Here is a 27,684-nt window from a genome sequence, read left to right as displayed (position 1 = left end):
TCGTATCCGAAGTCCACGAAAACCTTCAGTGGAGATTGTGGGCAAGCGTAGGGCTTTCACAACCGACATAATACAACGAGCCTCCGAGGGTTTCCTCGACCTCGCACTCGCAATTCCATTTCCAGAGTATATTCCACCATACTCAGGGACAATTATTCTTCTGACTGTCGCCACCCGGACAATACTGACCTTACCATTCTCTATCTGGGTATGTGAGCTGCATAGTCACCTACGCTCTGGTATTAACCCACTCAGGCCCGGAAACGTCAAAGGAAAACGGAAGAAGTCGTGATCCCGCTACTCAAAGCGGAACGCCCTGCAATACTGCGAAAGGTCCATGAGGAGATGCAGAGGGATGGCTTCCGAGGAAACAGAGAGGAAGCTATGAAGGAGCACGCAGGGCGAGCGCAGTCACTGGTGCGTCCGACCTGCGGTTCCAGATGCCTTAAGTCTTATGTGCACCCTCAGATAAAAGCGCGACAGAAAGAGCTTGCGAAACAGCATGGCTGCTCGGTCTTGCCAACAATGCTCATACCACCGCTTAGCCAACTTCCACTCTTCGTAGGCTTCTCGATGATGCTCGGTAGGGTCTCTGCGCCTCCGACCGTCCTGGACTCTGAGTCCTTCTTGACTTTCACATCCTTGTCACATGGTGACCCGACGGGAACACTCCCCATCATACTTGGTGTCATCACCTTTGCAAACGTAGACGCATCTCGGTGGTTCATGACCGCGGAGGCCCGTGCACGTGAACAGCAGGTCGCAGAGTGGACTACAAAACGGCGAGCAGCGGGAGAGACTGTCATTGAGCCAAAGAAGATTTTTCAAGCGTCATTGCGCGTGGCGTCCGTAGGGCGTATCCTCATTGCGCTTTTGGTCCCGGGAGTACGTCCCTATGCGTTGCATCGCCGTTCAACACTGATGGCGCGTACAGAGCATACAGCTGTACTGGGTAACCTCCGCCGCCTTTGGTCTTCTCCAAACATGGGCGCTGGACTGGTGGGAATTCCGAAGACGTCGCGCAAAAAGTGTTGTACAGGCCGTGGCGGAGAGTTCCAGAGAGGTGCCGTACGCTAACGAGAGAACGAAGGCAACGAACAAACACGAGTGAAAGATTGGCAATCGGCAAGTGTTCTCCTTACCCTTTTCCTCCGTATGATTTCAACTGTGGTCGGAGTGAACCTCGAACGGCTTCTCGATAGCGCATGGTTCACAGTGATTCCTCCTTGATCTAATATGACGGAATATTCATTATGCCCTCGTCGAAGCAAGTACTAATCTTCTCTATATAGATCTAGATGATATCCCTGCCTCAGTCCGTGGAGGATGCCGCTTCTGAGTCCTTGTAGGAGGTACATTTAGATCTTCTTCACCGGCCGCCCATCCCTGTTGTCCATATACCTCCCCACTCCTAAATGCCATGCCAGTCTCGGAATCATCAGTGTGAACCCTGAGACAATGGTGATCCATAGTGTCCCCTGCCACTTCTGCACCTCCCACCTATCGTCTCCAATTGCCCATAGGGTTAGGAAGATGTGGAGAAAGTCCCCCAAGAGCAATGGGGTCAGGAGGGCACCGACGATCTTCTCTTGTATCGCTGGCTGTGACCATAGATATTTCCGGGCAGCCCAGAGGACGAAGAAGTTGAGCAGGCCGAGCAGGCCGACCGTGTGTGCGAGCTGGAGCAGTGTCACCACTGCGGCCCTAGGCAACGGGCCCTGAGGTAATTCGTCTTGCGGCCACGGTGCCTGCTGTATGTACACCTGCGGATTCGTTCATAAAGCCCCTGCTGGAGATCCACGGACGCCCTCGACTCACCTGCTCTGGATATAGCAGGGCTCCTAGTGCACCCCCGGTTGCGAGAAGAGGCTCGTACCACCCAAAGACGAACCAGTAGAACACTGGCAAGGCTGAACTATGCTGCATGCGGATGGTGGTGGTAGAAGCGGGGGTCGTGGGGTGGGTCGTTGAAGGCAGGCTTATGTCTGGATCGGCCTTGCTCATCGGACGACCCGAGCACGGTGACGTTTACCGAAGGGGATGTTAGAAGAGAGGTTATTAACCAAGCTCAAAAGATCCGTGGGTAATATATGTGCGAGATAGACCGCTGTTCCGACTGTCAGTGAGGCCCGGCAAGGCACATGTCTTGATGAGGGGACGACGCCTGCGGTTAGATCGAGGCACAGGTTGTGACGGGGCTCTACGGCAAGGTCGTACCAGTGCGGCTCCGCAGAACATTTGGATAGCACCCGGATATGGCGGATCTCTTGCACGCTGTTACAGCTGCACGCGTTTGCGCTGCGCACTGCGGGAAAAGCCTTCTGGGAAACATCAAGTGGGTTCCGACCTGCCCTAAACGACACTATATTATGGTCGCCTGCCATTCTGCTGGCTTTTCATCTTACAACCACGGTCCATTTCTTACCCAGGCAGTCAGCTAGACGATATGCACGCTGTTCAGCTAAATGGCAGGACCAAGAGTACTCTGCCTAAGAGACGAAGGTTATAATGCTCTCCCCCACTTTTCTTGTGCTTCTCGGCACTTGTTGGGATGCGAGCTTCGCGCCTTCGGACATGTATTCCCTGTAGCGTTGACTGGTGCGGCAATATATCTCTTAGTAAAGTATATCCTCTGCGTTGGTGTGTGACCTTGCGTGAGTGTTTGAGTCCGGATTCCGGAATAGCTGGTAGTTTCTTGACGGTCGCACGGCGTCAGCAAGGTGTGTATCGTAAGCGCCTGTTATCCGTTTCTCTTCCCGCTTCTTTGGCGTTTCCTGTGGGATGATCACTTCGCGACATCTCTTCACCAGACCCTCACGGCTGTGACCAGACATCGAGTTAGCATCTTTAGCATGGCGACAGAGGATGGACTCAGTGCCACCCAGGCGAGCTCAGTCACGGAGAAGACGCCTCCTGAGGCTGGTGGTGCCTCCGACCCGCGCAGCCCTCTCGAGTCCGAGTTGGAACGGCGGGGCTCGATGCAGGATGCCAGGTCCTTGATATCCGAGGACATGCCTCCTGGCAATGAGGAAAAATTACCGCCAGCGAAGGTTTACCATCCGTTCTCTCCCCATGTTATCGCGCTCCTCATGCCTGCTTCAATATTTGGAGCCCTTGCTCGGGTAGGGCTCCTCGCTTTGACAACCTACGATGGGCGGGAAATATATCCTCTGGCATGGGTTCAAGCGGCTGGATGTTTAGTGATGGGTTTCGCTATTGGGATGAGGGAGCCCATTGGACAATTGTGAGTCTGGTGATCTCTGTCTATCATGCCCAGCCAAACTGACGGCCTCCGAGTTATGGTCCGTTATACACTGCGATCACGACAGGTTTCTGTGGCTCCCTTACCACATTCTCCAGCTGGCAGCTGGATGTGTTCACGTCGTGGTTGAATTCTACTCATGCTCACCACGACTGGCTAAGAGATGTAAGTTATCAATAGCTAGCGTAGACTCGGCTGACGTAAGTTCCAGGTCATCGATGGACTAGGTAAAACCATCTTCACCATAGCTATCTCCTTGTCAGCCGTGTCGTTTGGGGCCCACCTAGCGGCCGTCTTTGGGCAATACATCCCTCGATTCCCCCCTCCACCTCAGTGGTTGCGATACACGTTCACTGCCGTCTCGGTGTTCATATACGCCGCCGCCTACCCGGCCTACTTCCGAATGTCGCCTAGCTTCCGACATCAAGCTACCGCCGCTATCCTCTTCTCGTTCCCGGGAACCTTGACTCGCTACACATTGTCCATCAAAGTCAACCCGCTCCTGAAACTGTTTCCCCTTGGCACTTTCACTGCCAATGCAGTCGGCACCGCGCTCATCGGGACGTTTCACGTGCTACAAAGCACGCAGAGTCCCCCGTCACCGAACGGTTGCGACGTACTTCAAGGCCTGATTGACGGCTACTGCGGCTGTCTCACAACTGTCAGTACTTTCGCCACGGAAGTCGCCGCCCTATCAGTGGGGAGAGCATGGTTATACGTCGTTCTTAGCTGGGCGACGTGTCAATGCTTGCTGCTCGTTATCCTCGGCTCTTCCTATTGGGGTGGGAACGTCAGCGAGACAGTAACTTGTGTCTTCTCGAGTAATTGATCAAAGCATTACTAGTACAAGCTGTCTTTTCGCGACATCATCTAGAGCATGTGGTGGCTCAGTGTACAAGGTAAAATATCAATAGTAACATATGATAAACCAGATGCACTTTTTTTAAATACCTGTCAGCGCTCGCATCGGAAATTGCGTCAAGAACACCGACTCATGGCCTTGTGACTTAATATATAACTCGTTCTAGGTGTGCCGAACTAACTTGGCTTCACGGCATATCTATATTTCTGTCTGAAGCTTGTGAACTTACAACCGTATGCATGACATCGACTTTCGAGTCGAAATCCGTACGCGGTCCAATGTCGGTGCAAAACTGATGGAGTAGTTGGTCATATTTGGCAACCGTTGGCTCGAGATCCTCGTGGCGTCCACGTTCTGCAGTGCCAGTCGGCGGTCGTTGCATCTTGCACCTGCACTTCCTGTGATCATGTCACGACGGCCGCCGGAGGACGAGACGTTCTACCAGGATGCACAGGAAGGCGAGTTCGAGGACGCTGAGGAGGGAGTGAGCGGCGTAGGAGAGGGGGACGAGGTCATGCAGGAAGCTCAAGGAGAGGAAGAGTACAGTGAGTCGAGCTCCGTTATGTCGTTGTTCTCTTGTTTCTTCCATCGTCGGATGGCGGTGGATAGGGACGGTAACTGATCATGACTTGGAAATAGGCTCTTCTACTCCGACCTCGACGTTGACTTGGATCAGCTGGTTCTGCTCTTTGCCTGGACATGAGTATTTCTGCGAGGTCACGGAAGACTTCATCGAGGACGACTTCAATCTCACCGGGCTCAATGCGATGGTTCCGTTTTGGCGAGAGGCGATGGAAATGGTCCTTGACGTAGAGCCCGGTGCGCATTAACCCAACATCGCATACGCCTAGGTTATTGACTACTACAATACAGATGAGGAAACCTCCAAAATCCCAGATGTCTCTATCGTGGAAGCGTCAGCTGAATTGCTGTACGGTCTTGTGCATCAACGCTTCATCTTGACGCGGGCCGGGCTACAGGCCATGGTGCGTGGTCCAGACCATCGTCTCCTTCATTCGACCCTCAAGGCCTCACGGCTTGTAGGTGGACAAGTACGAAAACGGAACCTTTGGCTCATGCCCACGCGTCTTCTGTAATGGCACACATGTTGTGCCAAGCGGAAGGTCTGATCTGCCTGGCTTCGATACTGTGAAACTCTACTGCCCGAACTGCAACGACATTTATGCGCCTCCCAGCAGCCGTTTCCAAGGCGTTGACGGTGGGTACTATAGGTCGTTCAGTGTCTACTATACTGATTTATCATTAGGTGCGTTCTTTGGAACAACATTTGCGCATCTCTTCTTCCAGAGTTACCGCGAGCTTGCGCCAGCGCCGTTCTACAAGCCAACGCCACCAGCTTCCCCACGCTCTTCGGAAGAGGAGCTTGTTGAGTCATCAGCATTCAACAACCCCAACCCCCATGGTGGACAGAAGAAGCCTGAAGGCAAGGTTTATCATTCGAAGATTTATGGCTTCCGCGTGAGTGAGCTTGCGAAGAACGGGCCACGCATGCAGTGGATGCGCATGCGCCCGCAGTCGCCAGCAGAGTTGGACACCGTTGACTGGAGAGGCCACTTCTACTCCGACGAAGAGGATTACGGCGACGATGAACACCACGAAGATCAGGATCGTCCGATGGAGGACTTTGATCCCGTACGTGCTACCGTTCGCTTGTTGGACCGGTTAAATGTCTTACAGGTCATTTTTACAGGATGATAACGGGGAGGGGGACGAAGATGAAGAGGAAGAGGAAGAGGAGGAAGAGGAGGACGGGGGTAAGAGGAGCCATGGCCATGGTCGGACGCGCGGCACGCTCCCACACTCCCCAACTATGTCTCCTCCCTCGAGTGCCCCTCCACGCACGCCACGAGATATTCTCAGCTCTTTCCGCACCTCCCCGCCTGCCCAAAAGGTGCAGTCATCTTCTGGCAGCTCTAGGGTAAAAGTTGTGCGACAATGGGTTCCGTCTAGAGGAGTGGCTGCCCACTGATTTGTATATACACATTTTTATTCTTGTTCTCGATACCGTATACACTAATGTTGGTCCGGCTATTATACATGTAGGAACTTTACGGTTTCGCATCGTAAACGCTGGCGTAATATAAAGCATTCAAATCGAATAGCTCGTGAGAACTACTTAGGTAATGGAGGACTGTACAGGTCTAAGCCACCAGTTTTGCCGCCCGTGTGGATTTCGACGCTGCACAGCTCGATACGAGCAAGCCTCCCTCCAACACTCAAGAAAATGGCTCGCAGCAGTGCGTGTTGGCGTTCCTATGCAGGATATATTGTGGGCCGGGATGCTGACAGTGCAATTTCTTTTGGCGATTTTTGGACTAGACCTCCGTGTCGGCTTGAACAAGGGCCACCCCACGACTCCCCTCGAGAAGAGGGCCAAGCCCTCCCACCGCAAGGGCATTCAGTCTGTGAGGACGAAGCTCGTCCGCTCTGTTGTCCGGGAAGTCGCCGGATTTGCGGCGTATGAGCGTCGGGTTATGGAACTATTGAGGAACTCTAAAGTGCGTGCTCGAAGCCATCACTTGAGAGACTGCTTTATTGAAGGTCGTTTTTACACTTTCATAGGATAAAAAGGCTAGGAAGCTGGCCAAGAAACGGGTATGTCTGCAAGATTTGCCAAGTGTATACTACAAAAGTCTAATGGGACTATGATAGTTGGGCACCCTTCTGCGCTCAAAGCGCAAGCTCGAAGAGCTCGGCACCATTATTACGGAGAGTCGCAGGACCGGACACTAAACAAAGCATCCTCTCTGCTCCTCTCGGTGTGGACGGTTGGGTCCTTCGGCTTCATGGCTGCGCTCTCATTGTATCTATGCGTTCTCTCCATATCCAAATTTGGTGCCATCTATCACCGCACAACCGAACGCGGGGCTCCAGTGTATTGCGAGTATTATTGGGAGATGTATAGGGATTCCATCGATGGCACGCGGTGGAGGTGTCAACATTAGCACAGGGCTCTGCGGGACGAGGTAGCGGATATGTCTATCAGGAATGACTCGCCCGGCGCATGGCTGTAGCAACGTCGCTACCGTTTCTGACTCTGAATGATAGATGGCTCCAAACCCACGATTATTACCGAGAGCCGCTTTGAGACGAAGGTCGTCGTCCTCGGCAGACCGATCGGTGCTAGGAGCCGGCTCGTGTGGGAGGACTGGCTGACTGATCGAGGCTGACGGAGAAGGCTGAGGTGACAATTTACTGTTTCCGGCGATATACGTAAGCTCTGTGACTTGCTTGGCGCTGGGGCACGCGTATGCCGAATGATGCCGCGGCGGGAGGGGTTGCCTCTTGTTTTACTTGTAAGCTCGTAACGGTTATTTCGGGGAGCCTCCCTCTCTCAAAGTCCTCCTCCTAGACTCCCGCCCTGAAGCATGGCCAGCCTCGCTCCTCCACCTCATCCACTCAACAGACACCGTGCTTCATCTACAAATGTGAGGCCGCCCCTCACTCTTGGTTCCCTCGGTCGGCGACGGTCCAACTCTGACCTGCCCCCTCTCTGCCACACTCCTTCTCCAGTAGGCACTCCCACTATGCAGAAGGACGTCTCGCCTCTCGAGCTCGACATTCCGTCGTCGACCCACAAGCTGCTCGCGAAGGCTACTTTTGTCGAGCTCTATTCGCGCTTCATGGAGCTCTTTCACACAGCCCAGAAGGAGTCACCGTACTCCTCCGAGCCCTCGTCCCCGCGTCTAAGCCGTTCGAGTACGAGCACAGAGGACAGCATCCTGCCGATATCATCACCAACAGCTGCGTCCTTCCGTGAAGCATATTCAGAAAAACCTACAGCAATTAAGCCTGCATCTTCGTGGTGGCATGGCACACCATCCGTACGTCCGTGCTCTTTCGAACGAGGAGGTCTGTGCTGACCACTATGGCCCGTTCACTCCAGGTCCACACTCCTGTATTCTTCGTTATTGCTATGTTTCCGCTATCGACCGCGCTGCTGTTGTTCTTCATGTCCACCCTGCCTATCACCACAGCATGGCCCCGAAATCTCACCGATCTTGCGCAGCTTGGGCGTGAGCTGCACGGGTACTCTCAGAGCGGAGCAGGACCGATGGCTCATGTCATTGGAGTCCTATCTGTCATCGTTACTTGGAATCACGCCTGGTCCATTCCGGGCAGTGTCCTCTGGGTATGTAATAAACTACATCTACGTTTCGCACAGGCTGACTGATTTGCTTCGTGTTCGTCAGAACGTCCTTGCAGGCGCTCTGTTCTCGCCCGCTCTCGCGACTGTCCTTCTAACGCTCCTCACAACAATCGGATCAATCTTTGCGAGCCTTCTGGCGGCGCCATTAGCGCCGTATGTCGTGAGGTATTTTCCGAGGGCACTTGACCTTACGCGGAACGCAATCGAAGGTGCCTCGACCGACAGCTCGAAGTCGTCACCGTGGATCAGACTCTCGATTCTACGCCTCATCGGCGTTGTGCCGTGGTCGGGGATCAACATTGCGTGTGGAGTCTGTGGAGTACCAATGCTGGACTGCTTCCTCGGCTCCTTCATCGGTTCCTTGCCCTGGACCGCTGTCACATGCCAGATCGGCGATATCCTCCAGACAGTCGCGTCTACTCCGTCGCCAACTCCACAAAGCATTCAATCACTGCTCACTTCTCCGGAAATAATCTTCAAACTCGTGTTCCTCTCGTTCCTCTCTCTCGCGCCGATTCTCGGCCGCAAGCACCTGCAGGCATTAGTGTCGCATTCAACTTCCTCCGCGGACGAGCTCGAGATGTCAATGGCTCCAGGCGAGGAGAGAGTGGCGCGTTGGGCATGGATTAAGGACTGGCGTGAACGGATCCGCGTCCCGTCACGGTCCCGGGCCCGTGACAGCTCCCGCCAGGAGTTGCGAGTGCTCATTCAGGAGAAAAACGCGAGTCTCCCGCTGTGAGCGGATGCGCGGCGGTTATTGCCATTGGTTACTTTCACGACTTCCGACTTTGTCGTTACGACCTCGTCGGTTCACGCATCCACGATACTCACGCCCACGGCTACCCCGTGGCAGTCACGATCGTCCACACTATTCATATTCGCCTCCTCGCACCTTTCACATGTTCATCCACCTGTTGCATTGCTCTAGACCTCAGCATTTCGACCGGTACATCTCGGAAGCACCTCCGCAACGCATCGTCGACCATACCGCATTCTATGTCCTCACTAGTGCCGCGCACGTTATCATATTCAAATACTCCCATACGATGTCGTTGAAATGCGTCTTTCCACGACATTTGCTCCGTATTGTTCGATTGGGCGCTACTTTACGACTCCTAATGCCACTCTTCCATTCATTGTTGATGATACCTCTAATTCCAACCATCTACTTGCATATGGGGACCAGCCCACTGCAGGTGCTATTTGGTTGGTCTACTTATCTATTTATCACACTGCTTAGTTGCCCATTTGCTGTTCATTCGTCGTCCTGATAACTCGCCTCAGCACGCTAGGCGAGTGGGTATATTTTCTGGGTTGCATTACTGTCGATAGCTTGTCGGTCGCTTGAAATCATAAATCTTGTCCCTATTCTTTTTTGTGATCATGGGTCGCATGTGCAACGCTTCGACGATTCTCGTCGTCTCTGCGCACGTACACTGGGATTGTCAGAAGCGGCAGAAACGACCGATCAGGGGCGTGGCGCCCATCGTGACGCCGTACTTGCGCGCTGAGGTTGCGGTGCACAGCAGAGAGCTTCATCAGCTATCCACTTCCCAGTATAAGTTGTCAGCACCTCATATATGCCATACTCACTATCAGCCTGAGCACACGACGACATCCAGGCACCTGTTGTGAACCTGCATTGCCTACTCCCATACGACCACCACACGCCATCTCCACGACTAACCGCCATGTCTCTGCTGCAACATCTTTCCTCCGTCCCGCTCTTTTTCAGCACGCTCCTTCTCTGGAAACCAAAAGACTCGACGTTAGCTTACCTCGTCATATGGCTTCTACGAATCATCATCTTTTCTCTGCTATTTCGCTCGTTCCTGGGCCCTACCATTCTTCGCTTGGTCTCTCGCCGTCTGAGAGTGCAAAGCGTCAGCTTGCGCTCGATACGAGGAATATACTTCCGTGCGGGGAACAGCATGCTGCACATTGACCGCATAGGCTTGTCCTATCACAAACCCTCTGCGCTTGACGCGAGCCGTTTCTCGATACGGGTCGAGGGGTTCCGGCTTGAACTCGCTAAGACCGGCCAGCAACGCCCACTGAAGAGGTCGTCCACAGGCAATACTCAGAAGCAACGCGTGTCCGTGCTCGATGCTTACCCCGCCCTGCAACGCGCGCTGGCTATGCTGAAGCCAGCGGGTCAATGGGTGTGGTCGTCGCTGGAGCCGTACGTCCGCCCTACCTTACGCGCCGCTGTCGTGTCCGTGCTCCGTGTCATGATACGGGCCCTCCCTACGCTGACTCAGGTTCTGGACTTGGAGATCAACTCTGCGATTGTCTCGTCGTCCGTTATTTCTGGTGCCGAACTCGTCGTCCGCAAGGCCAAGTTCCACACCAGTGTCGCGTTCACCCAGCTCGATAATTCGAACACGACCACGAGACCAGTACCCGTAACACCAACCCGAGCAATCCATAGGCGGCTTGCAAGTGTCGCCAACTTCAATACAAGGGTCAAGAATAGCCTTAGACGGACGTGGGGACGAGCGTGGGGCTCTACTCAGGTCGCAGTTGCGTTGTCTCTAAATATTCACGAAGTCCTCGGAGTTGCTTCCGATGTGCTGCTGGAGGAACTGAAGAGTCCTATCAGAGGTATGTACACACTCTTCGTTTATCTTTATGCACCTTCACACCTGATAAATGCGTATCAGGCCGGCACGCTTTCTTCGCCATCCCCCAGGTGGCGTTCGCAACATCTGTTCGACTGAATCCTCGGCAGCAAGTAGAACGTCATGGGCTGGATATTTCTTTCGGTGCTGGCCCGGTAAACCTTGACGTGGAAGTTGTGCAACACATCCTGGACATTCTGAAGGCGCTCCGCAAGCCCTCTGAAAATGACCCTTCCACTCCGCCTCGACCTGTGCCCAGCCCTGATGGTGTAGCCAGCCCTGCAAGCATGGCGAGTCCCGGAGACATAATGATCCCCAGAAGCATCACGAGCCCACAGAGTGCGGCAAGTCCGCCCTTCTCCAGTCCGCCGTTGTCGCCGCGTTCGTCGATCCTATGGGCTTCTCCGCTGTCTCCAAATTCCCCCTTAATGGGAGCGCTTTCCGTGAGCTCTCTTTCCGTAAGTTCTCGGCGTTGCAATATATCGTTATATGCACTCATGGTCTCTTCTATGGCGCTATAGGCACGGTTCCGTTGGCGGGAGAAGCACCCGTCAAAGAGGATACAAGCGCGAAAGGCAGTCGTATGTTACTCTAGTCGTTGCTTTATCTCGCTTCCTGTTCTAAATTTACGTAGGCTAGAATCTCTATGCTCAAAGCCATTCGTATCAACTTTCCTAGTGTTACCCTTGTGCATCACATGACGATACAGGCAGACCAACATACAGAGACCTTCACTGCGAACCTCGAACAGATAGCGGTCAATGTCGACTTAAGTCATCCAGATCGCATTTCTCTGCACCGAGAGCACCTTGGCCGCACCAGTGCGCCAGGCGATCCCCTCACCGCTGACGTTTATCAGGTCAGCTTCTCGGTCGAGCACGCTTCTCTCGACCGAATGGGTGCCGGAGCCCCACAAGATCGTTTGCGAGTCCTTTCAGTAGGACCCTTGAAAATGGAGGTCCTTATTTCTCAGTGGCCATCCCCGTGGCTGCAGGGCCCTTCGTTCCTTTCCGGTGATCCAAACGCTCAGTTCCTTATTGCAAGACTCTCGCTCGGTAACATCGAGATCACCGGACGTCTGGAGATTATCAAGCAATTATTAGATCGGAAGAAACTTCCTAGGACGCCTTCACCGTCTGAACCTCCACCATTACTCCCTCCTGTTCTCTATCCAGTGCCCAGATTATCTTTCGGTTTCCATGTCGGCGATATCTGCGTTCGTCTCATTGGTTCCGAGGAGACATCACCCTTTGCCCTTGAGACCCGAACAAGTGGTTTCGTGGCTACCTTCGACACCGCTTTCCAGGTCCTTCCAGACAGCAAGTTCACTAAGGTGTCTCCGGATCCTGACCGACCTCGTCTGCGAATGCGCATCGACGGACGGGCCGAGCTGCACAGAACGTTCATCAGCATCGTTCGAGGGCCCGAGGGCAATGTCCATGATGCTGAAGGTGCTACTGGTGGTTCGCTCTACCCCGGTGAACCATTAGTCTCGCTGGATACCGTGCAGTTTGTTGCTCGAGGGCACGGTTTCGGAGAGCTTGCGGATGAAGCTGGAGAGGGTGTCGCGATCGACGCGCCGTCCCTCTTCCTAGACACTTCGTGTTCTACCGAGGCGCTGTCCGTCGAACTCTGGCAGCCGGACGCAATGGCCGCACTCAAAATTGTGCTTACCAGCATTTCCAGCACAGAACAATCGATTACTCCTCCAACACCCAGTAATCCGAAATACCTACTGAGCGCGCTCCCTGCAGGCATTTCCACATCGTTCGCAATTGGTCGATTCATGGTCTTTATAGCAGGGCCAGACCTCGCGCCTGGAGAAGATATGGCTATCTTGCGTGGCGTCGCCTTCCATACCGGGATTGGCTTCCACTATTGTTCCCTGCGCGACACGCATTCGAAGGGCCTGGCAGACATCATCCCACGAACCCAGAAACGCTTGCAGCTGTCACTAGCGACCGAATTGCTCTCGACTGCCGCAGGAGGCACCGGCGCCGCCACGCTCTCGCAGTCCGAACGCGCTTTGGTTGAGATCGTGCTCTGGGACACCGCCCTGCGCGATGCGCTCGCGACGCGATATGTTGCTGACGACCCCTTTGGTGTTGGCGACATTAGCGAGGACTACAGGTCAAAGGAGTATTTGAGGGTTGAACAAGTGACTGTCGGCGCCGTTATCTCCGGGCGCCGCCTCGGCGGCATTCCTATGGCGGGCACGAAGGATGACTGTGCCGTTTCGGTCGCTGTATCACGCATACGGGGCAGCGTTCACTTGGCTCACGCATACAACCTGCTCCTTGCTGCCGAGGCGTTGAAGAATATTCTTCCTCCTCCGAAACCTAGGCCGCCTGTGGACCGCGGGCCCTCCACCTTGTCGGTTGCCCTGCAATGTCATGTGGACAGGGTCCAGCTCCTTTGGAAGTTCCCCCTCAGAATGAAGCTGTACATGCGCATAACGAATCTTACCTTCCGCAAGGGCAGCAACGGCAAACTGAATCTAGGCTGGGAAAGCATTCTCCTGTCAGTACCCGTCTCTGTCGAGCGTGATGGCGCCATCCGGCCAGTCTGGGAAGAGCTGGCTCGCTTGCTCAAGTTCTCCATCGACATTCAGCCCGATATTCGCCCCATGGGTATCATCGCGGAAGGCCACAGCGCTCGCCTGCGCATCCCATTCGACTACGTCCTCGCCGATCTCATTCTCGACATCAACATCACTCTGAAGTCGATGAAGCACCTTGTCCGCATGGTACCCACCGGTCAGTTTTTCAACCCGCCGACTCCTGAGGCTGAGGACGCGAAAATTGTACCAAACGTCTCCCTTCGTCTGGGCTGTCTTTGCGCTGAGGCGGCCGACGATCCGTTCGAGGCACGACTTGGTCTCATCTGGCGAACGGGATTTGACGCGGCACGGATACGCTCAGATCGCGACGGCGCCTTCGAAGCGAAGGCGACCACCATATTAGCAGCCAGAGGAGAAGAGCTGCCTCCTTCGGCGACAGGCATTCATTCTGACTTCCAATTCACGTCCGAGCATACAATCTCTATTGAAGAAGCACGCCTCCGGCTGAACCAAGTTCATTCTGGAGTTTGGATATCGCGTTTCAAACAAGCTCGAGTACAGCAGATCCGACAGCAACAGGCGGACAGTAGAAGGCTATACATCAAAAGCTCGTTATACGGCGATAATGACGATGACCTGGTGCCGATCGTCGAACCTGCGTTTGTGCCGCCCATGTTCCGACTGAAATGCGAGGATTTGAATCTCAAGTTAGCGGGCCCCTCCTTCACCGTCGATGGCCTTCCGGACTTCCTGTACAAAGAGGGTGGTGGGATGCCGAAGGATATGAAGTATTCGCTGCTGATTCCGATGCACCTCAACTTCTCTGTCTCCTCCCTGCGTCTGTCTTCCCGAGAATACCCTCTCCCGCTGCTGAATATCCCCGCGCATTCAAAGATAGGGGAGGCCGGTCTGATATTCGATAGCAATGTAGTCATCGCGGAGGAGATGGGCACGGAAGAGTCTGTCGAATGGGTGGACTGCGCAATTGTTCGTCCACATGCCGGACTCCATGGCGCGTCACCGCTGTACATCACGATACCAAAGACCATAATGCCGGTAAAGACCTACGCGCATCCGCACATCCGCGTCAACACCGATGACGTGACGGATTTCGCGTGGGGTCTTAGCTATGGGCCGGTCACGCAGGACATCATGAGAGTGGTGGATACGCTTTCACATGCACCAAGGGATAGCTCTCCTGCAATTGGATTTTGGGACAAGGTACGCCTGTCTACTCTTCCTTTGACCGGACGCGGTTGACAAGTGGACAGCTGCGGTTAGTGTTTCACTGGAGGTTCCGAGTTACGTTCGAAAATGAAGTTCATCTGCACATGAAAGGTTGGGTCGTCTCGATCCCTCTCACATCATCCGCTAACATTGCAGTAGGCTCCAACGACCCTCATGCTCTCCGTGGCCCAGGGTCGGGCTTTGCGCTATGCTGGGAAGGCAGTCCTACTCTCAGGATTAACCATCCAAACCCACAGCATGAGCTGATCCAATTGACAAGCGAGAGTCTCATGATCATCGTTCCGAAGTACGTCTCGCCCGCCCGTTCGCGTAGAAGGTGGTTGGCTGATGCACGAGTATAGCGTGGAAGAATCATACGGAGAGACATCGACCATGAATTCGCCTGTGGACCATGATGACCCTTCATCCCAATGGAAACAGTATACCACTCGACTTCGCAAGACGCGGCGGTCTCGCAAGGTCGTCGCCAAATTTGGTGCAGGCTCTCGATTTGGTGTGGGTATCTCTCTCGAGCGGTCGTGTGACTCGGAATGCATCAAGTGCACTGGCGATGCCTTCCATCGGCACTGTCGCTTTTTTGACTCGAAACCTCATTTCGCGGTAAAGCTAGAGAAGAAAGATCACAAACCTCTTGTTAACGTACGTCATGCTATCTGTTTCCAAGCTCGGATACTAATTACGAGTACAGAGCGCAGAAGACTCGTACGCCGGTTTCCGATCCGACTTCATTCACTTGGCGCTCTCCCTCACTTCAGGCCTACAAGTCGGTGCAACCAAGCACAGTAGTATTCACCTTTCTCCGTCTGTCTTTGCGCAGTTCTGGTCGTGGTGGACACTTTTCGATGGCAAGTCCCTGCCCATTCGTCAAGGTCGTCGCTACAAACACAAGCGACCGCTCTCTCCTAAGTTCGGTCAGCATCTGGCGACAATCAAATACCGCATCGAGATCCCTCGATTGTTCTTGTCGCACGTCTATATGGACGAGAGTCAGGATGCCTGGACAGATGGCGTGACACCGTTTGTTGGTCTGAAGGCCTCGATAGGACGCTTCACAGCGGATATGCATCAACGTGCTCAGGAGAGTGTCATTGCCAAGCCCGATGGAACTACTAAAACAGTCACGCACAAGCCTTTCTATGCAGTTGAAGTGGTGCTGGACAACATGGAACTCCGAACCATGCTCGCTATCTTCCAAGAGCCCCTCAAGCAACGTATTCCGCTAGAGCCCTCGCAGGTTGAGAGTACGTACCGCACGAGGGAAGGCATTCCCGCTACCGCAAAGGGCTCTAAATGGATCGACATGGATGACTTTATTGATTTGAACTGGTCACCGAGTAGCGACCCAGAAGTACACGATCTCCTCGTCGGGTCTTGCCCACGGTTCACATATTTCAAGCGTCATTATCTCAATCAGATGAAAGATCGCGTGGAATATACGAAGTTTGGCGACGAAGACAGCCATGAATGTTTCCTCGGCAAGGAAGCATGTACGTATTGTCAAAAATGTTTTTTTTTTCGCTAACGCCTGCTTCCCAGCTGTGCCTCGCATCCAAATGGCCATTGCATTGGAGCGTATTGAGGAGCTCCAAAATCAGTTAACTGGTGGCTCAGACCCATGTTCGCCAGGTCTATCCGCCTCGGATGTGCGTTCGCTGTCCACTTCACGATGCAATATATATAACTGATGGTCTGCGCCTATAGAAGTCAAGTGTCGACACAAAATACATGATATCGCTGCTGGAAGGTTATGTCGCTCACCTCAAGAAGGTGGACGCGCAGTCTCAGAGCGCGTTTCACACTGGACCACTAACTTATTATATGCCTGCTGACTCTGTAAGCCCTGACGACTGGGCAAATTTCGATAACGTGTATCAAGTACACTGCCCTAATCTCTATCTCGACAATATAATTCGCGATGTAAGCATCTTCCTCTTTCTATCTCTGGTAGTTCTGACCATGTTGCTGTGCAGATAATAATGCAATACTACCACTGCTCTCGCTCGCATCGGGGCTTCGAATACCATATGGCTACCCGGTGTGTTCTTTCTTAGTCTTTTATGGCCTCGCTATTGACTGGGCATAGCGCTGTCAAATTTATCCGAGACCAAGCCTTAGCGGCTATTGCTAACTTGCAGCACGGAGCGGAGGAAGGAAGACACAGGGGATCAATCGCTGCTACAAGCGCCCAAGCTGCTGCACAGGCTGTCCGCAAGATTCTGGGCGGCGGCGACGATGACCGAAGGCCGTCCGTTGATATCTCAGTCGAGCCGAATGCTCAGCATCCTGACATCAAGGACCCGCTGAAGGGTTGGTCGGAAGGAGTGTCGCTGAGTAAAGCACACTTCTGTCTGCTGCTCAAGCCTCAAATCGTGCTTCGAAGTGAGACTAGTACCGAATCTGTCTGTGTCTTGGCTGCTGTGCAGGGCAAGCTACAATCGTACCACATTCTCGACGACGCAAATGTCGACGACCCTATCAGTGGACGCGTTATGAGCAGGTGAGATAAAAATAGAAACATATTCTTGGGCATAGCTTACATCTCACTCCAAGGAACTTCGCCTCGTTGACGGGCCTACAGGCGTTCTCGCCCTCCGCTATCAACAAGTTCGGCCAAGGCGTGGTACCACTCGAGGTGCTCATCGACTTGAAGTGCGGAACCAACTTCTTCGACAGGCTGGTGCCTCAGACGGACGCCACACTCCAGTACGACAAATTTAACAGGCTTCGGCTACGAAACAACGTCAACTCCGTCACTCGCAAGAGTAGCGATTCCGATGACCAAAGTGTCAACCATCTGGAGAGCCAGAACGTAAGTGTGGCTGCTCTTTCATAATATACACCACTATTAATAATCACTTCCGTAGGATCTCGTCCGGATTCATGTGCCACGATTCACTGTCACTGCTAATGATCGTCACTTCCAAGCCATTTCAAACATCGTCACGAACCTCATCCTGTTCTCCGATGCGGCGCACAAGATGCGTGCCGACAGGCTGGAGAAGATGCTTTTCAGTTACGACTTCACCAATCTGGCTTCTGCTGCGGATGTCGTGGCCAAACTCCAGTACCGTCTCCGGCTTGCAGTCGAGACACGACGCGAAGCAGAACGGAAGCTGCAAGGCCACGGTGAATTGGGCGAAGTTGAGAAGCTCAAAATCGATGCGCACATCCTGCTTCTAGCAGAGGAGCTTGACTACGTCTTCGAGGCCATCAAACTTGCCCAGGATAAGGCGGATGGCCTAGCAGCACAGAAGTCGGCGTTGCTGCTGCACGCATCGTCCTCGGAGATTTCGTGGCGCATGATCGACCGGCATGAACAACTACTCGCCAAGCTAGCAATGCGCGATATTGACTTCCACTGGCTCAATAGACAAGACAGTTCGACGGTCAATAACTTGTTGGTCGGCGATCTGCAGGCGTTCGATGGCGCTGCTGATGCAGAGTGGACGGAGATCTTGTCGAAGTATGACGAGCCTGCGAGTCACCCACTCGTCAAGGTAAGCCATTTGCACCATAGAGTAGTCCACAATCGACTGACATGACCTCGAAAGCGGAAGTTATTCTGCGTTGCAGAGTGGACTGTTCTACCGCCTGTCGGAGGCATCACCATCTACCAGAGCTTCGAGCTCAGTCTACATCCAATGCGTTTGCAGATCGATTCAAGAGTCGGACGCCGAATTATGGAGTATGTCTGGCCGGCACGCAGGCGGAGACAGCAGAACGGTGGTGAGGACACGCCTGAGCATGATATCGAGGACCTACACCTGCCCCCATCAGCTCCGTCATCGCCTGTAGATTTCCGCAGCCCACTTCCAACGCCCTCGGTTCACAGCCCCGCGCCGAGACCCACGCGTCGTGCATCTGCGGATCTGCCTTCGCCGTCGCGCGAGAACACGCTGACAGTGCCGGGCCTGCGTAAGACGCCGACTTCGCGCTCATTCACGGACCTGCGCAAGGTGGCGCAAAACGACGCATTGGGTGTGCCGAGGCTGGAAAAAACGAAGTCCTCGGACGCACTGTTCGCCCTGTCGACGAGTTCGTCGGGGCAAATGTCGAGAACGTCAAACGAATCTAGGACATCGACGCGTCGCAAGCAGGAAACGGATGACGCGGCGGTGATGAAGACGCGGTCGTCCCAGAAGACGTTCGTGTGGGTGAAGGTGTCGAGTCTGCATCTGCTGCTTAGCATCATGAAGGAGAATTCATTCTTCTGTCGGGACGCTCGGATTCGGACGCGAGACCTCGAGTACAGAAACCAGACGTGCAGTGTAAGTGATCTCGTTCTTATCGAAACAAAATATCTGCTCACTTTCGCAGTTTGAGGAACTGGTCGACCAATTCATTCCATCAGGCAGGAACTGGAAGGGCTGGGTTAAGATAGCTTTCAACCAGCCCCTTGTGCCGGTGCTTCCTGTCGCCCGTGAGATCATATCAAAGACCAAGTGGGTTTCGAAGGGACATAATCACCAGACAAATACCCCGAGAGGAAGTGGCGCAGCAAGCCCACAGACCCGGCAGCAGTCGCTCATTCCAGGAATACCCAAACGACTGCGGACGATTTCCACTATGACGATCAAGGGGAAACAGACGCCATACGAAAAGGACAAGAACTTATCGGTGTCGGCACTGGGCTTGATGACAGAGCCAGAATCTATGATCCCAGACGAGGTGTCTAGTGCATCCGAGCTAGAGAACCGAAAACCCAAGCGACAGCTCCTCAAAGTCTTTAAGCGTCGCCGCTCAGCGTCCCGGGTGCGAAGCAGCATGGACTCCACTAGCTCGGTATCGGTACGTGCCTCTATTTTTACTAGTTGATCTTCGTGGGTTTAACGTTGGTTTAATGTCCGTCAGACCATTGCATCCTCGACGTCTTCAATACGCCCTAGTACTCCGGAAACGGCTCGGCCGCCGCTAGAGCATCGGTCTGTCTCCGACTCCTACGTGTGAGCAGTGTTCTTGCGTTAGTAGTAATCTGTTTTGTTGTCCGGAGAATATACCCCTATCGCTGTCAGTCCTTGTTTGTCGTGCGGACCAGAACGGGCACACGAGGGAAACTCGCGGCCGGATGTTCGGAGGACAGCCCCTATGACATAATAATAAGCGCCATAAGCTGCACTTGGCATCGGACGAGGCGTCTCTTGCGCCTAGCCTGAGTGCACTCCACCTCCAATGACTATTACTATTTACTCGTCCCTTACCCCGACACAACAACCTCCTCTTTCACGACCACTAACGTTTCTTCACGCTTCGTTGACGACCTCTCATTCCCTCCGTCCCTCAAGGTCATGCACTCAGTCCGCGTCAAGCGCGGCCAGTATAATCCCCTCCCTGACGTCTATCAGGGAGGCGGACAAGGGCGGCCCAGGTCGCGCTCTCTCGCCACCGTGCTAGGCAGCCCAAGGACTCCAGCGCAGTCAGTGGCATCACCTCCGACCCCTCAATTCACACCCCAGCCTGAAGGCAGCGGCCATGCGCGACCACGCTCGCACACGACAGCGGTGCCGTCCGACAGGCCTCCCCTCAGTGGCCCCAGCACACCCAGAATGACTTCAAGCAAGATCCAGACCCATATCATGAACCGGAGGCATGCAGATTCGTACTACCACCACCAACATCCCGATGTGGTGCGGGGAAAGGCACCAGCCAACGAGTCAACAGTCGACGGCCGACAGCGGAGGGGTTCGATCGCGTTGGAGGGCTCTGCCGAGAATGTGGTCTATCGTGGAAACGGCGACCACTTCGGTATGATAGGCAGCGCCTTGAGCGCGTGCGACGGAGAGGTGGACGACAAACACCACGAGGACGACATAGTGGAGCACCTCGACGTGATAGGTACGCCGAACCCGGTTGTGACCCCTGGCTTGTTGACAAGCCGCTTCCTCCAGACCCTGCCATTGCTACAGTATCCACTTTGACCAATGCGGCCAATGCAATTGTCATGTGAGTATCTTCACTTTTATACCCGGGGAACGTGCTAGAACGTGCGCAGCCCGCCGCTCGACTGGTACTCGCGTAAATGTACCGTAGTGCTTCCGGACGTTCCCGTCCGGGAGCCGACTTCCGACGCAGAGAAAGGCCAGATGCATGAAGATAATCTGGACCGTCATGTCGAGGATGTTCTCTCGAAGCGCGACCGGTACCGGCGGATTGCTAGTGGCGTATGGGCTTTCATGAAAACTCGTGAGTCTATCATGTGACGTGTATACAAAACAGATGCTGATCTTGATTTTAGCTATGGGCGTAAGTGCGGGTCGCAATGCCGTCTGCTCTTTGGAGGTTGACGCATCTTCCACCGACAGATCATTGTCACAATATACGGTTTCCTTGTAGGTGAGTATACCCGCCACATGTTCTCGCCTCATGGTGCTAATGCTACTTTCAGTGTTTTGGGGCACGGGCATCGTGCTCTTCCTCGCAAGAATGATCAACCTTCACAACAAAAACGACCAGGATTTCTGGGTTGAGCTTTGCCAGCAAGTGGAAACTGGTATGCTTCCCCACATTTGTGAAGTTGGCTCTATTACTCACGGAATCTAGGTCTATTCACGGCGACCAGTATCGGCCTAATTCCCTTCCGCGTGTTGGATACTTGGCGTGAGTCGTCTTTACGTGCATGTAAGACACGTCTTGCTGAGTTTCCATGGCTTTCGCCTTAGGTGTAACGAAGATATGGCGTTACCAGAGGATCACAATTAAACGCCGGAAAAAGGCAGGCATACCAGACTTGTACGACAACAACGATCTGCCGGACCCGCTATACGATGAGAATCATATACACGTCCTAACTGACAAGGAGCAAGCCGATTTGCACTATCGTATGTCATTGAAGCTTTATTTGCCTGCGGATTTCTACAAGATCTGTTTGCAGAGCAACACAAGTTTATGCAGTCGCAGACTTGGTACCGACCTCACGGAACGTCCACTCATCGAGTACGTAGCATGTAATGTCTTGTCAATCCGTTTACTGACTACGGCATGCACAGGCATTTCCGATAGAGTAAGTCAGATTCAACCGAATGTGGAGGCAAGTTTGAACAGTTGTAATCTAGACTCGCTCTGTGGATTTGCGTCATGAACGACCTCAATTCCTTCTTCCAATGCCTGCTAAGTGCATGTATGTGGAGTATGGATCGCTTCGAACGACCAGCGTGGACGACAGCAACGACTCTCCCTGCAGCCTTCGTGAGTGCACGTTTTGAAGACATGCATATCTGCGCGATCGCTTACAGCATCCACAGGTGTCAGGTATAGTTGCAGGCGTACTTATCTGGCAGGGCGGAAAGAAGACACGTCGACATGAGCAGGTCGAGCAGCGTCTTCGCGCTGCACTCGCGATGGAGAAGCCCATAATCAGAGTCACGGACGGCATTGACTCACAAGCCTCACTTCCGGGCGTACCTGAGTTGAGGACAGGGACCTCAGACTCCACGCCGACGCTCACGGCGAACAGCTCGCCACGTTCGAAAGATTACCTCTTCAACGGCGAGAGCAGCAGCTCAGATCTACGCGTCGAGGAGATGCCACGGCGTCAGGAGAACCCGCGACTGATGACACGCATCTCGGAGCACCACGACTCTGAGCAGCGGTCATCTGCTGCTGCGTGGAGCCACCGGGCGTCGGTGGGCAGCTCGCGGTCGGTGCCGATTGCGGAGCAGATGACCGTCCCGGCTGCGGAGGACCTTTATGATCGGGCGAATCCATGGGAGAAATCGTAGTGACGTGTTGCGTCGGTTGCTCGTCCCGCAGTTATTGCTTTACATTTATGTTTACCCTGCGGTCTTTTTTGCTCTAGTTCTCATGTACAAGTTACATTAATACCCAAGTGCAAATCCTGTATGTACTATGCGAGACACCTAAAGTTTTCCGTTTAATGCACCTCCGCCGTTTTATATGTTTCATCGGCGGCTTGGTAGGCGTCTAATAAATATTCGGTCCTAACACCAAATAGGAAAGTGTAGTCTGCCATATGCTTGCGAGCTGTGGAGCTCGAACGTTCAGAGTACTCACGTCGACCATAACTATCGCATCTGCTTTCACTAATATGTCTGGTAAACCGCCGACCCCTGGTGAAGGCACCGCAAACAAATCTGGAGGATACCGCGGGTCCGGGCGTGGCAACTGGCGCGGACGCGGCCGTGGAGACAGTCGTCGCGATAGACCTGCGAAACACGGCGGAGGCAGTACTCAGGATGGTGCGCAGGAGGATCCAAGTGCCCCTGTACGAGAGAAGTACGAGTCAAAGCCTCCGTTGACACACTGTCAGTGGCATTTTCATCTTACGCTAGCACCACAAGGTTTGCTGAGAAACAACGTACACATCACGGTGGGCAGTTCTCGCACTGCCTCTGGTAGATATCTGTCCCGCTGTTTTACGGACCCGCTCTCACACGGCTTCCCACAGGGCCACCACGCCGACCTGCGCGAGCGCGTGTCCGCCTTCACGCGCTCGCTGCTCGACAGCGCGCCCGCGATCCCGGGGCTCGATGAATCCGTCGTCATCTCCCCACGCAGGCTGCACATCACGCTCGGGGTCATGTCCCTCAGCGACGCCTTACCCGACGCCTTGCCTTCCAGATCAGGCCCTGCTTCCACCCAGGCTGGAGAGAGCGCATCCGGGACCCCGCGCACGGTCGCCGCAGCCCTCGCGCTCCTGCGCGAACTGCGGCCGCGCGTGCAGGCGCTGCTCGCGGGCGCACCGCTCCGTGTCGCGCTGCGGCACGTCGACATCATGCGCCCTGACAGGGGCGACCCCGAGCGCGCGCACGTCATGTGGGCGGGCCCATCGCTCGATAGCGAAGACGCGCGTCACTTGAAGCGCGTCGCAGGTCAGTGCTAGCTCGCATGCAGCGACACTTACCGTCGCTGACGGGGTTTTTCTAGAGTTTGTGAACGGGGAGTTCAGGAAGGCGGGGCTCGTCGTTAACGAGAGGCGACCCCTCAAGGTGAGCGCCGCCGGTGTGCGGGCTTGGCTCAAGCTGACGTGAGCTCGGCTTCGCAGTTGCACTGTACGATCCTGAACACAGTTTATCGACGCCCTAAACCTAGAGGTCCGCGGGTGCCATTCTCGTACACCGCTGTCCTCTCGTCGCCGGCCTTCGAGGCTATCAAGGTCCAGAACCAAGGCGTGGCTGCTGAAGCCACAGTAAAAGAAGCAGATATTTCTGTTCCCGAGCTCACAGAGGCAGCTGCAGAAGTGTCAGTAACTGCAATGCAAAGGCGAAACGATAGGCGGAAATCTGTCGAGGTAGGCCTTGGAGAATACACCATCGATGAGATTCAAGTCTGCAAGATGGGCAGCTGGGGCCCCGAAGGCGAATACGTTTGCGTTGGCAGTATCGCTCTCGACTGAGCACGCGCCGTAGTCATGTTGGGTACACGAAATGTATTGCATTTTGCACTAGTACATCAGATTCGATCATACAGCTCCTCGCAGTTGAAGCGCTTTTGGTTCGGATTGTTGAAATCCAATGAGCACCATGTCATCTCCGACGCAGCCGCCGCACCCATCGCACACTACTGAAGACAGTGAGTGCACGAGAAGGTAGGTCCAATCCGTCCGCCGCGCATGAAAACATGAGAGCAGCGAGACGTCCCAGCCTGTCCGGCGGCCACGCTATGGCTCCTCGGCCCGATAATAATTATCACTTCGCCACAACTAACCCTTTGGTTGAACATTGCGCACGTCGCGTCCGAAAGAACGACGACGGCCCACTTAAGTTAACCGTAAAAGCGGGCGCTGTTGAAGCGCAAGGATGATCGCGTTTAAGCGTGGTTCTGGCGGGCCCAGCGAGCGGCGTTGACGAGGTTGGCGAGCGACGCCTCCGTCTCCTTCCAGCCACGGGTCTTGAGACCACAGTCAGGGTTGACGTACAGGAGGTCAGCCGGGAGAGTCTGGAGCATCGCAGCGATGCGGTCCTTGATCTCCTGCTCAGAGGGAACACGAGGGGAGTGGATGTCGTAGACACCGGGGCCAATCTTGTTGGAGTAGCCGTACCGCTTGAAGGTGTTGAGCAGCTTCAAGTCGCTCTTCGAGGCCTCGATAGAGATGACATCGGCGTCAAGGTCCTGAATGGAGCTGAAGATGTCGTCGAAGTCGGAATAGCAGAAGTGGGAGTGGGTCTGCAGAGCATCGGTGACGCCGGCGGTGGCGAGCTTGAAGGAAGGAAGAGCCCAACCGAGATACGCATCCCAGTCAACCCTGCGAAGAGGAAGCTATACAGAAGTAATCAGTCAAGGCCCATATCAGAAACAGGTGAATGAAACTTACACCCTCACGGAGAGCGGGCTCATCAACCTGGACAGCGTGAATGCCAGCATGCTCAAGGTCGATGACCTCATCGCGGAGCGCGAGCGCGAGCTGTTTGCACTGGACCTCACGCGAGACATCGACACGAGGGAAAGACCAGTTGAGAATAGTGACGGGGCCGGTCAACATTCCCTTCATAGGCTTGGTGGTGAGGCTCTGGGCGTACTTAGACCACTCGACGGTCATAGGGCCAGGGCGGGAGACATCAGAGACGATGATGGGAGGGCGGACGTAGCGAGAGCCGTAGGACTGGACCCAGGCGTTCTCGGTGAAGACGAAGCCGTTGAGACGCTCGCCAAAGTACTGAACCATGTCGTTGCGTTCAGGTTCACCGTGAACGAGCATGTCAAGGCCAATGCGCTCCTGGAAGCGAACAACGCTCTCAATCTCCTTCTTGATGAACTCATTGTACTCCTCCTCGGTGATCTCCTTCTTGCCGAGCTTGGCACGAGCGGTACGAATCTCCTTGGTCTGGGGGAAAGACCCAATCGTAGTGGTGGGGAACTTGGGGAGCTGGAGCTTCTGCTTCTGGACCTCATTGCGGACAGCGAAGGGACTCTTGCGGTTCAGCATATCGGGGGTGATGGCAGCAACGCGCTTGCGGACGGCATCGTCAGAGGTGCGCTCGAAGTCGCGGCGCTTGGTGATCGAAGCCTTGTTGGCCTCGAAGGCAGCAGTGACCTTGGAGTCCTGAGAGCTAGACAGGACGGCAGCGATGGTGGCAACCTCCTCGGCTTTCTCGAGAGCGAATGCGAACCAGTCCTTGTGCTCGGCGGACATCTTCTTCTCGCCCGCGAGGGTGACAGGAGTGTGAAGAAGCGAAGAAGAGGTCGCGACGATGACGCGCTCGCTGCCAATGACCTCAATGGCTTTCTGGCCAAGCTTCACGGAAGCAGCGATATCGTTTTTCCAGATGCTACGACCGGAGACGACGCCGAGGGAAAGGACGATGTTGGTGGACTTGATAACCTCGAGGACCTGTGTGAGCTGCTCGGGAGCGCGATCGAGGTCGATATGGAGACCAGCAACGCCGAGCTTGGGGACGATTTTGACATTAGAGTCGAGGCGGCCGTAGTAGGTTGCGAGCAGGATGGCAGGGGCGACGGGGACGAGCTCCTTGTAGGCGGTCGAGAAGGCAGCCTCGTGGTTAGCAGCGACGTCGAGAACGAGGATGGGCTCGTCGACCTGGACCCACTCTGCGCCAGCATCTTTGAGCTCGCTCAAGAGCTGCTTGTAGACGAGGAGCAGCTTGGGGAGGAGGGAGATGGGCTGGAAGCCAGGCTTAGCCTCCTTAGCCGCCTTGCCGAGGACAAGGAAGGAGATAGGGCCGAGGACGACGGGACGGGTAACAACGCCAGCGAGCTGAGCCTCCTTGAACTCTTCAACAGCCTTGTTGAAGAGAAGCTTGAACTCGGTCTCCTCAGAGAACTCTGGGACGACGAAGTGATAGTTGGAGTCGAACCTAGAATATCACGAGGTGATGAGAAGCCGCGCAGATAGTCCATGTTAGGAAAATTACGTACCACTTCTTCATCTCAGAAGCGGGGACATCGACACCATCACCCTGACGGCCACGGCCCATTGCGAAGTAGACATCGAGGGGGGAAAGTTTGTGGCCGAGGTAACGCTTGGGAATGACGTTAAACGCGGCAGAATGGTCTAAGACGTGGTCGTAGAGGGAGAAGTCGCCACTATGTATCACCTGATTAGCGCGGTGTTTCACGTTACAAGATAGACGTCGGCGTACCTGGGGATGAAGTCGACACCGTGCTGCTTGAGGCTGGTCCAGCTGGTCTTCTTGACATCGGCAGCAGCCTTGGTGAGCTCGTCGGCAGAGAGCTTGCCAGCCCAGTACGCCTCAACAGCCTTCTTGACTTCACGGTTGGCGCCTAATTAACATTCAAAACGTCAGTGACCCTTGCCTGCCAAACCTTTGGGGTTGCCCATTGCTTACCGATGCGGGGGAAACCGAGGACGCTGGAGTGAACCATTGCGAGACGCCTAAGGATGGAGATGGAGATGTTGAGGGGGGAAGAAGAGAGAATGGGGGAGGGAAAGCTGGTACGACGCTACTTTATATGCACTAGATTTTGGGTAGCACGTGTGCTTAGCGCCGTCTATGCTGATCGATTTGGCGTTGGTTGCGTGCTTGCCCCAGAACGTTTACCGTATTACGTTTCGACAGCGGTACACCGCCAACTTGCGCACGGGTGATAACCAGGTGAAAAGCGCTCGCGGAGAGCAGAAGCCGCGCGTCTGATCTCAAGAGTCAGTGCGTCTGAAAATCAGGAGTATTCCGACATCGTTCGGACCGTATGAGTTCACGTCTGCAACACGCCCGAGCGTACGTCCGCAACACATATGTGCGGATTCCGTGTAACATTAGCAGTTCGCACATAAGTCGGTCAATTTTTCTGGACCGGATTTCCTCTTGCCGCCGTACAATTTCGTGCACAACAGGCAGTAAATGTGTGGATAATTAGTTGTTTATTTGGTATATATATGCGGAGGTCACGCTGCTACTACATTAATCAGCATTATTGACAATCTCGTCAATTTCCTGTTGCCACACATTGGTGGTCCGAGGGAACGAAGCCGATTCTGCCATGTTTTCTACACCATGAATGTGGCGATCCTCCAATGTGTCACGAAAA

General features: G+C 54.4%; 9 protein-coding genes across 9 annotated transcripts; 7 read left to right on the top strand and 2 right to left on the bottom strand.

The window, feature by feature from the left end:
- Positions 1-91: 91 nt before the first annotated feature.
- On the top strand, positions 92-1,018 carry PHACADRAFT_58328 (uncharacterized protein; the record flags this gene model as incomplete). Its single annotated transcript, XM_007391279.1, has 4 exons — positions 92-208; positions 256-417; positions 469-885; positions 935-1,018. Coding segments are annotated over 4 exons (780 nt in total), but the record flags the coding sequence as incomplete, so codon positions are not given.
- A 197-nt stretch (positions 1,019-1,215) lies between these two features.
- On the bottom strand, positions 1,216-2,141 carry PHACADRAFT_249493 (uncharacterized protein). The gene is made up of 2 exons (XM_007391714.1): positions 1,819-2,141; positions 1,216-1,763 (listed from the first exon to the last, which is right to left on the bottom strand). Exons 1-2 carry the CDS (start codon positions 2,002-2,004, stop codon positions 1,359-1,361), a joined length of 591 nt encoding a protein of 196 aa, XP_007391776.1. The 5' UTR covers positions 2,005-2,141; the 3' UTR covers positions 1,216-1,358.
- Positions 2,142-2,978: 837 nt separating this feature from the next.
- Positions 2,979-4,353, top strand: PHACADRAFT_136574 (uncharacterized protein; the record flags this gene model as incomplete). Its single annotated transcript, XM_007391713.1, has 3 exons — positions 2,979-3,244; positions 3,298-3,427; positions 3,474-4,353. 3 exons carry the CDS (start codon positions 2,979-2,981, stop codon positions 4,089-4,091), a joined length of 1,014 nt encoding a protein of 337 aa, XP_007391775.1. The 3' UTR covers positions 4,092-4,353.
- A 177-nt stretch (positions 4,354-4,530) lies between these two features.
- PHACADRAFT_157491 (uncharacterized protein) lies at positions 4,531-5,840 on the top strand (the record flags this gene model as incomplete). The annotated part of the gene is made up of 5 exons (XM_007391712.1): positions 4,531-4,669; positions 4,764-4,943; positions 4,998-5,110; positions 5,169-5,343; positions 5,392-5,840. 5 exons carry the CDS (start codon positions 4,531-4,533, stop codon positions 5,838-5,840), a joined length of 1,056 nt encoding a protein of 351 aa, XP_007391774.1.
- Positions 5,841-6,360: 520 nt separating this feature from the next.
- Positions 6,361-7,201, top strand: PHACADRAFT_249489 (uncharacterized protein). Its single transcript, XM_007391711.1, has 4 exons — positions 6,361-6,382; positions 6,465-6,643; positions 6,708-6,740; positions 6,798-7,201. The coding sequence occupies exons 1-4, from the start codon at positions 6,370-6,372 to the stop codon at positions 6,876-6,878; spliced, it is 306 nt and encodes a 101-aa protein (XP_007391773.1). The 5' UTR covers positions 6,361-6,369; the 3' UTR covers positions 6,879-7,201.
- Positions 7,202-7,492: 291 nt separating this feature from the next.
- Positions 7,493-9,656, top strand: PHACADRAFT_249487 (uncharacterized protein). Its single transcript, XM_007391710.1, has 3 exons — positions 7,493-7,969; positions 8,032-8,277; positions 8,339-9,656. The coding sequence occupies exons 1-3, from the start codon at positions 7,514-7,516 to the stop codon at positions 9,032-9,034; spliced, it is 1,398 nt and encodes a 465-aa protein (XP_007391772.1). The 5' UTR covers positions 7,493-7,513; the 3' UTR covers positions 9,035-9,656.
- A 143-nt stretch (positions 9,657-9,799) lies between these two features.
- On the top strand, positions 9,800-22,684 carry PHACADRAFT_169675 (uncharacterized protein). Its single transcript, XM_007391709.1, has 28 exons — positions 9,800-10,899; positions 10,959-11,374; positions 11,438-11,497; positions 11,551-14,697; positions 14,748-14,814; positions 14,863-15,010; positions 15,066-15,363; positions 15,413-16,211; positions 16,261-16,367; positions 16,426-16,641; positions 16,695-16,759; positions 16,808-17,221; positions 17,275-17,533; positions 17,589-18,221; positions 18,276-18,992; positions 19,042-19,512; positions 20,007-20,556; positions 20,610-20,664; positions 20,714-20,904; positions 20,957-20,964; positions 21,024-21,054; positions 21,107-21,211; positions 21,262-21,318; positions 21,381-21,539; positions 21,593-21,654; positions 21,708-21,721; positions 21,774-21,906; positions 21,963-22,684. Exons 1-28 carry the CDS (start codon positions 9,987-9,989, stop codon positions 22,437-22,439), a joined length of 10,572 nt encoding a protein of 3,523 aa, XP_007391771.1. The 5' UTR covers positions 9,800-9,986; the 3' UTR covers positions 22,440-22,684.
- Positions 22,685-22,765: 81 nt separating this feature from the next.
- Positions 22,766-24,073, top strand: PHACADRAFT_191520 (uncharacterized protein; the record flags this gene model as incomplete). The annotated part of the gene is made up of 5 exons (XM_007391708.1): positions 22,766-22,982; positions 23,056-23,072; positions 23,126-23,549; positions 23,605-23,666; positions 23,723-24,073. The coding sequence occupies 5 exons, from the start codon at positions 22,766-22,768 to the stop codon at positions 24,071-24,073; spliced, it is 1,071 nt and encodes a 356-aa protein (XP_007391770.1).
- Positions 24,074-24,090: 17 nt separating this feature from the next.
- PHACADRAFT_249479 (uncharacterized protein) lies at positions 24,091-27,024 on the bottom strand (the record flags this gene model as incomplete). The annotated part of the gene is made up of 5 exons (XM_007391707.1): positions 24,091-24,936; positions 24,992-26,492; positions 26,554-26,721; positions 26,778-26,919; positions 26,985-27,024. The coding sequence occupies 5 exons, from the start codon at positions 27,019-27,021 to the stop codon at positions 24,487-24,489; spliced, it is 2,298 nt and encodes a 765-aa protein (XP_007391769.1). The 3' UTR covers positions 24,091-24,486.
- Between the last annotated feature and the right edge of the window lie 660 nt (positions 27,025-27,684).

Source organism: Phanerochaete carnosa (assembly GCF_000300595.1).
Source record: "Phanerochaete carnosa HHB-10118-sp unplaced genomic scaffold PHACAscaffold_2, whole genome shotgun sequence".
NCBI lineage: Eukaryota > Fungi > Basidiomycota > Agaricomycetes > Polyporales > Phanerochaetaceae > Phanerochaete > Phanerochaete carnosa.
Note: the sequence above shows the minus strand (reverse complement) of the source record. Positions and strands in the feature narration are given on the sequence as shown.

Excerpts from the sequence above, each read along its gene's own strand:
- PHACADRAFT_249493 (XM_007391714.1), bottom strand. The coding sequence starts at position 2,004 with ATGAGCAAGGCCGATCCAGACATAAGCCTGCCTTCAACGACCCACCCC. Across the intron at positions 1,764-1,818 it reads CCCTGCTATATCCAGAGCAG|GTGTACATACAGCAGGCACC; the intron begins GTGAGTCGAGGG and ends ACGAATCCGCAG.
- PHACADRAFT_169675 (XM_007391709.1), top strand. The coding sequence starts at position 9,987 with ATGTCTCTGCTGCAACATCTTTCCTCCGTCCCGCTCTTTTTCAGCACG. Across the intron at positions 16,212-16,260 it reads TTTCCTCGGCAAGGAAGCAT|CTGTGCCTCGCATCCAAATG; the intron begins GTACGTATTGTC and ends CCTGCTTCCCAG. Across the intron at positions 21,907-21,962 it reads CGACTCTCCCTGCAGCCTTC|GTGTCAGGTATAGTTGCAGG; the intron begins GTGAGTGCACGT and ends CAGCATCCACAG.
- PHACADRAFT_249489 (XM_007391711.1), top strand. Across the intron at positions 6,644-6,707 it reads AACTATTGAGGAACTCTAAA|GATAAAAAGGCTAGGAAGCT; the intron begins GTGCGTGCTCGA and ends ACACTTTCATAG. Across the intron at positions 6,741-6,797 it reads GGAAGCTGGCCAAGAAACGG|TTGGGCACCCTTCTGCGCTC; the intron begins GTATGTCTGCAA and ends GGACTATGATAG.
- PHACADRAFT_249487 (XM_007391710.1), top strand. The coding sequence starts at position 7,514 with ATGGCCAGCCTCGCTCCTCCACCTCATCCACTCAACAGACACCGTGCT. Across the intron at positions 7,970-8,031 it reads GGTGGCATGGCACACCATCC|GTCCACACTCCTGTATTCTT; the intron begins GTACGTCCGTGC and ends CGTTCACTCCAG. Across the intron at positions 8,278-8,338 it reads TTCCGGGCAGTGTCCTCTGG|AACGTCCTTGCAGGCGCTCT; the intron begins GTATGTAATAAA and ends CGTGTTCGTCAG.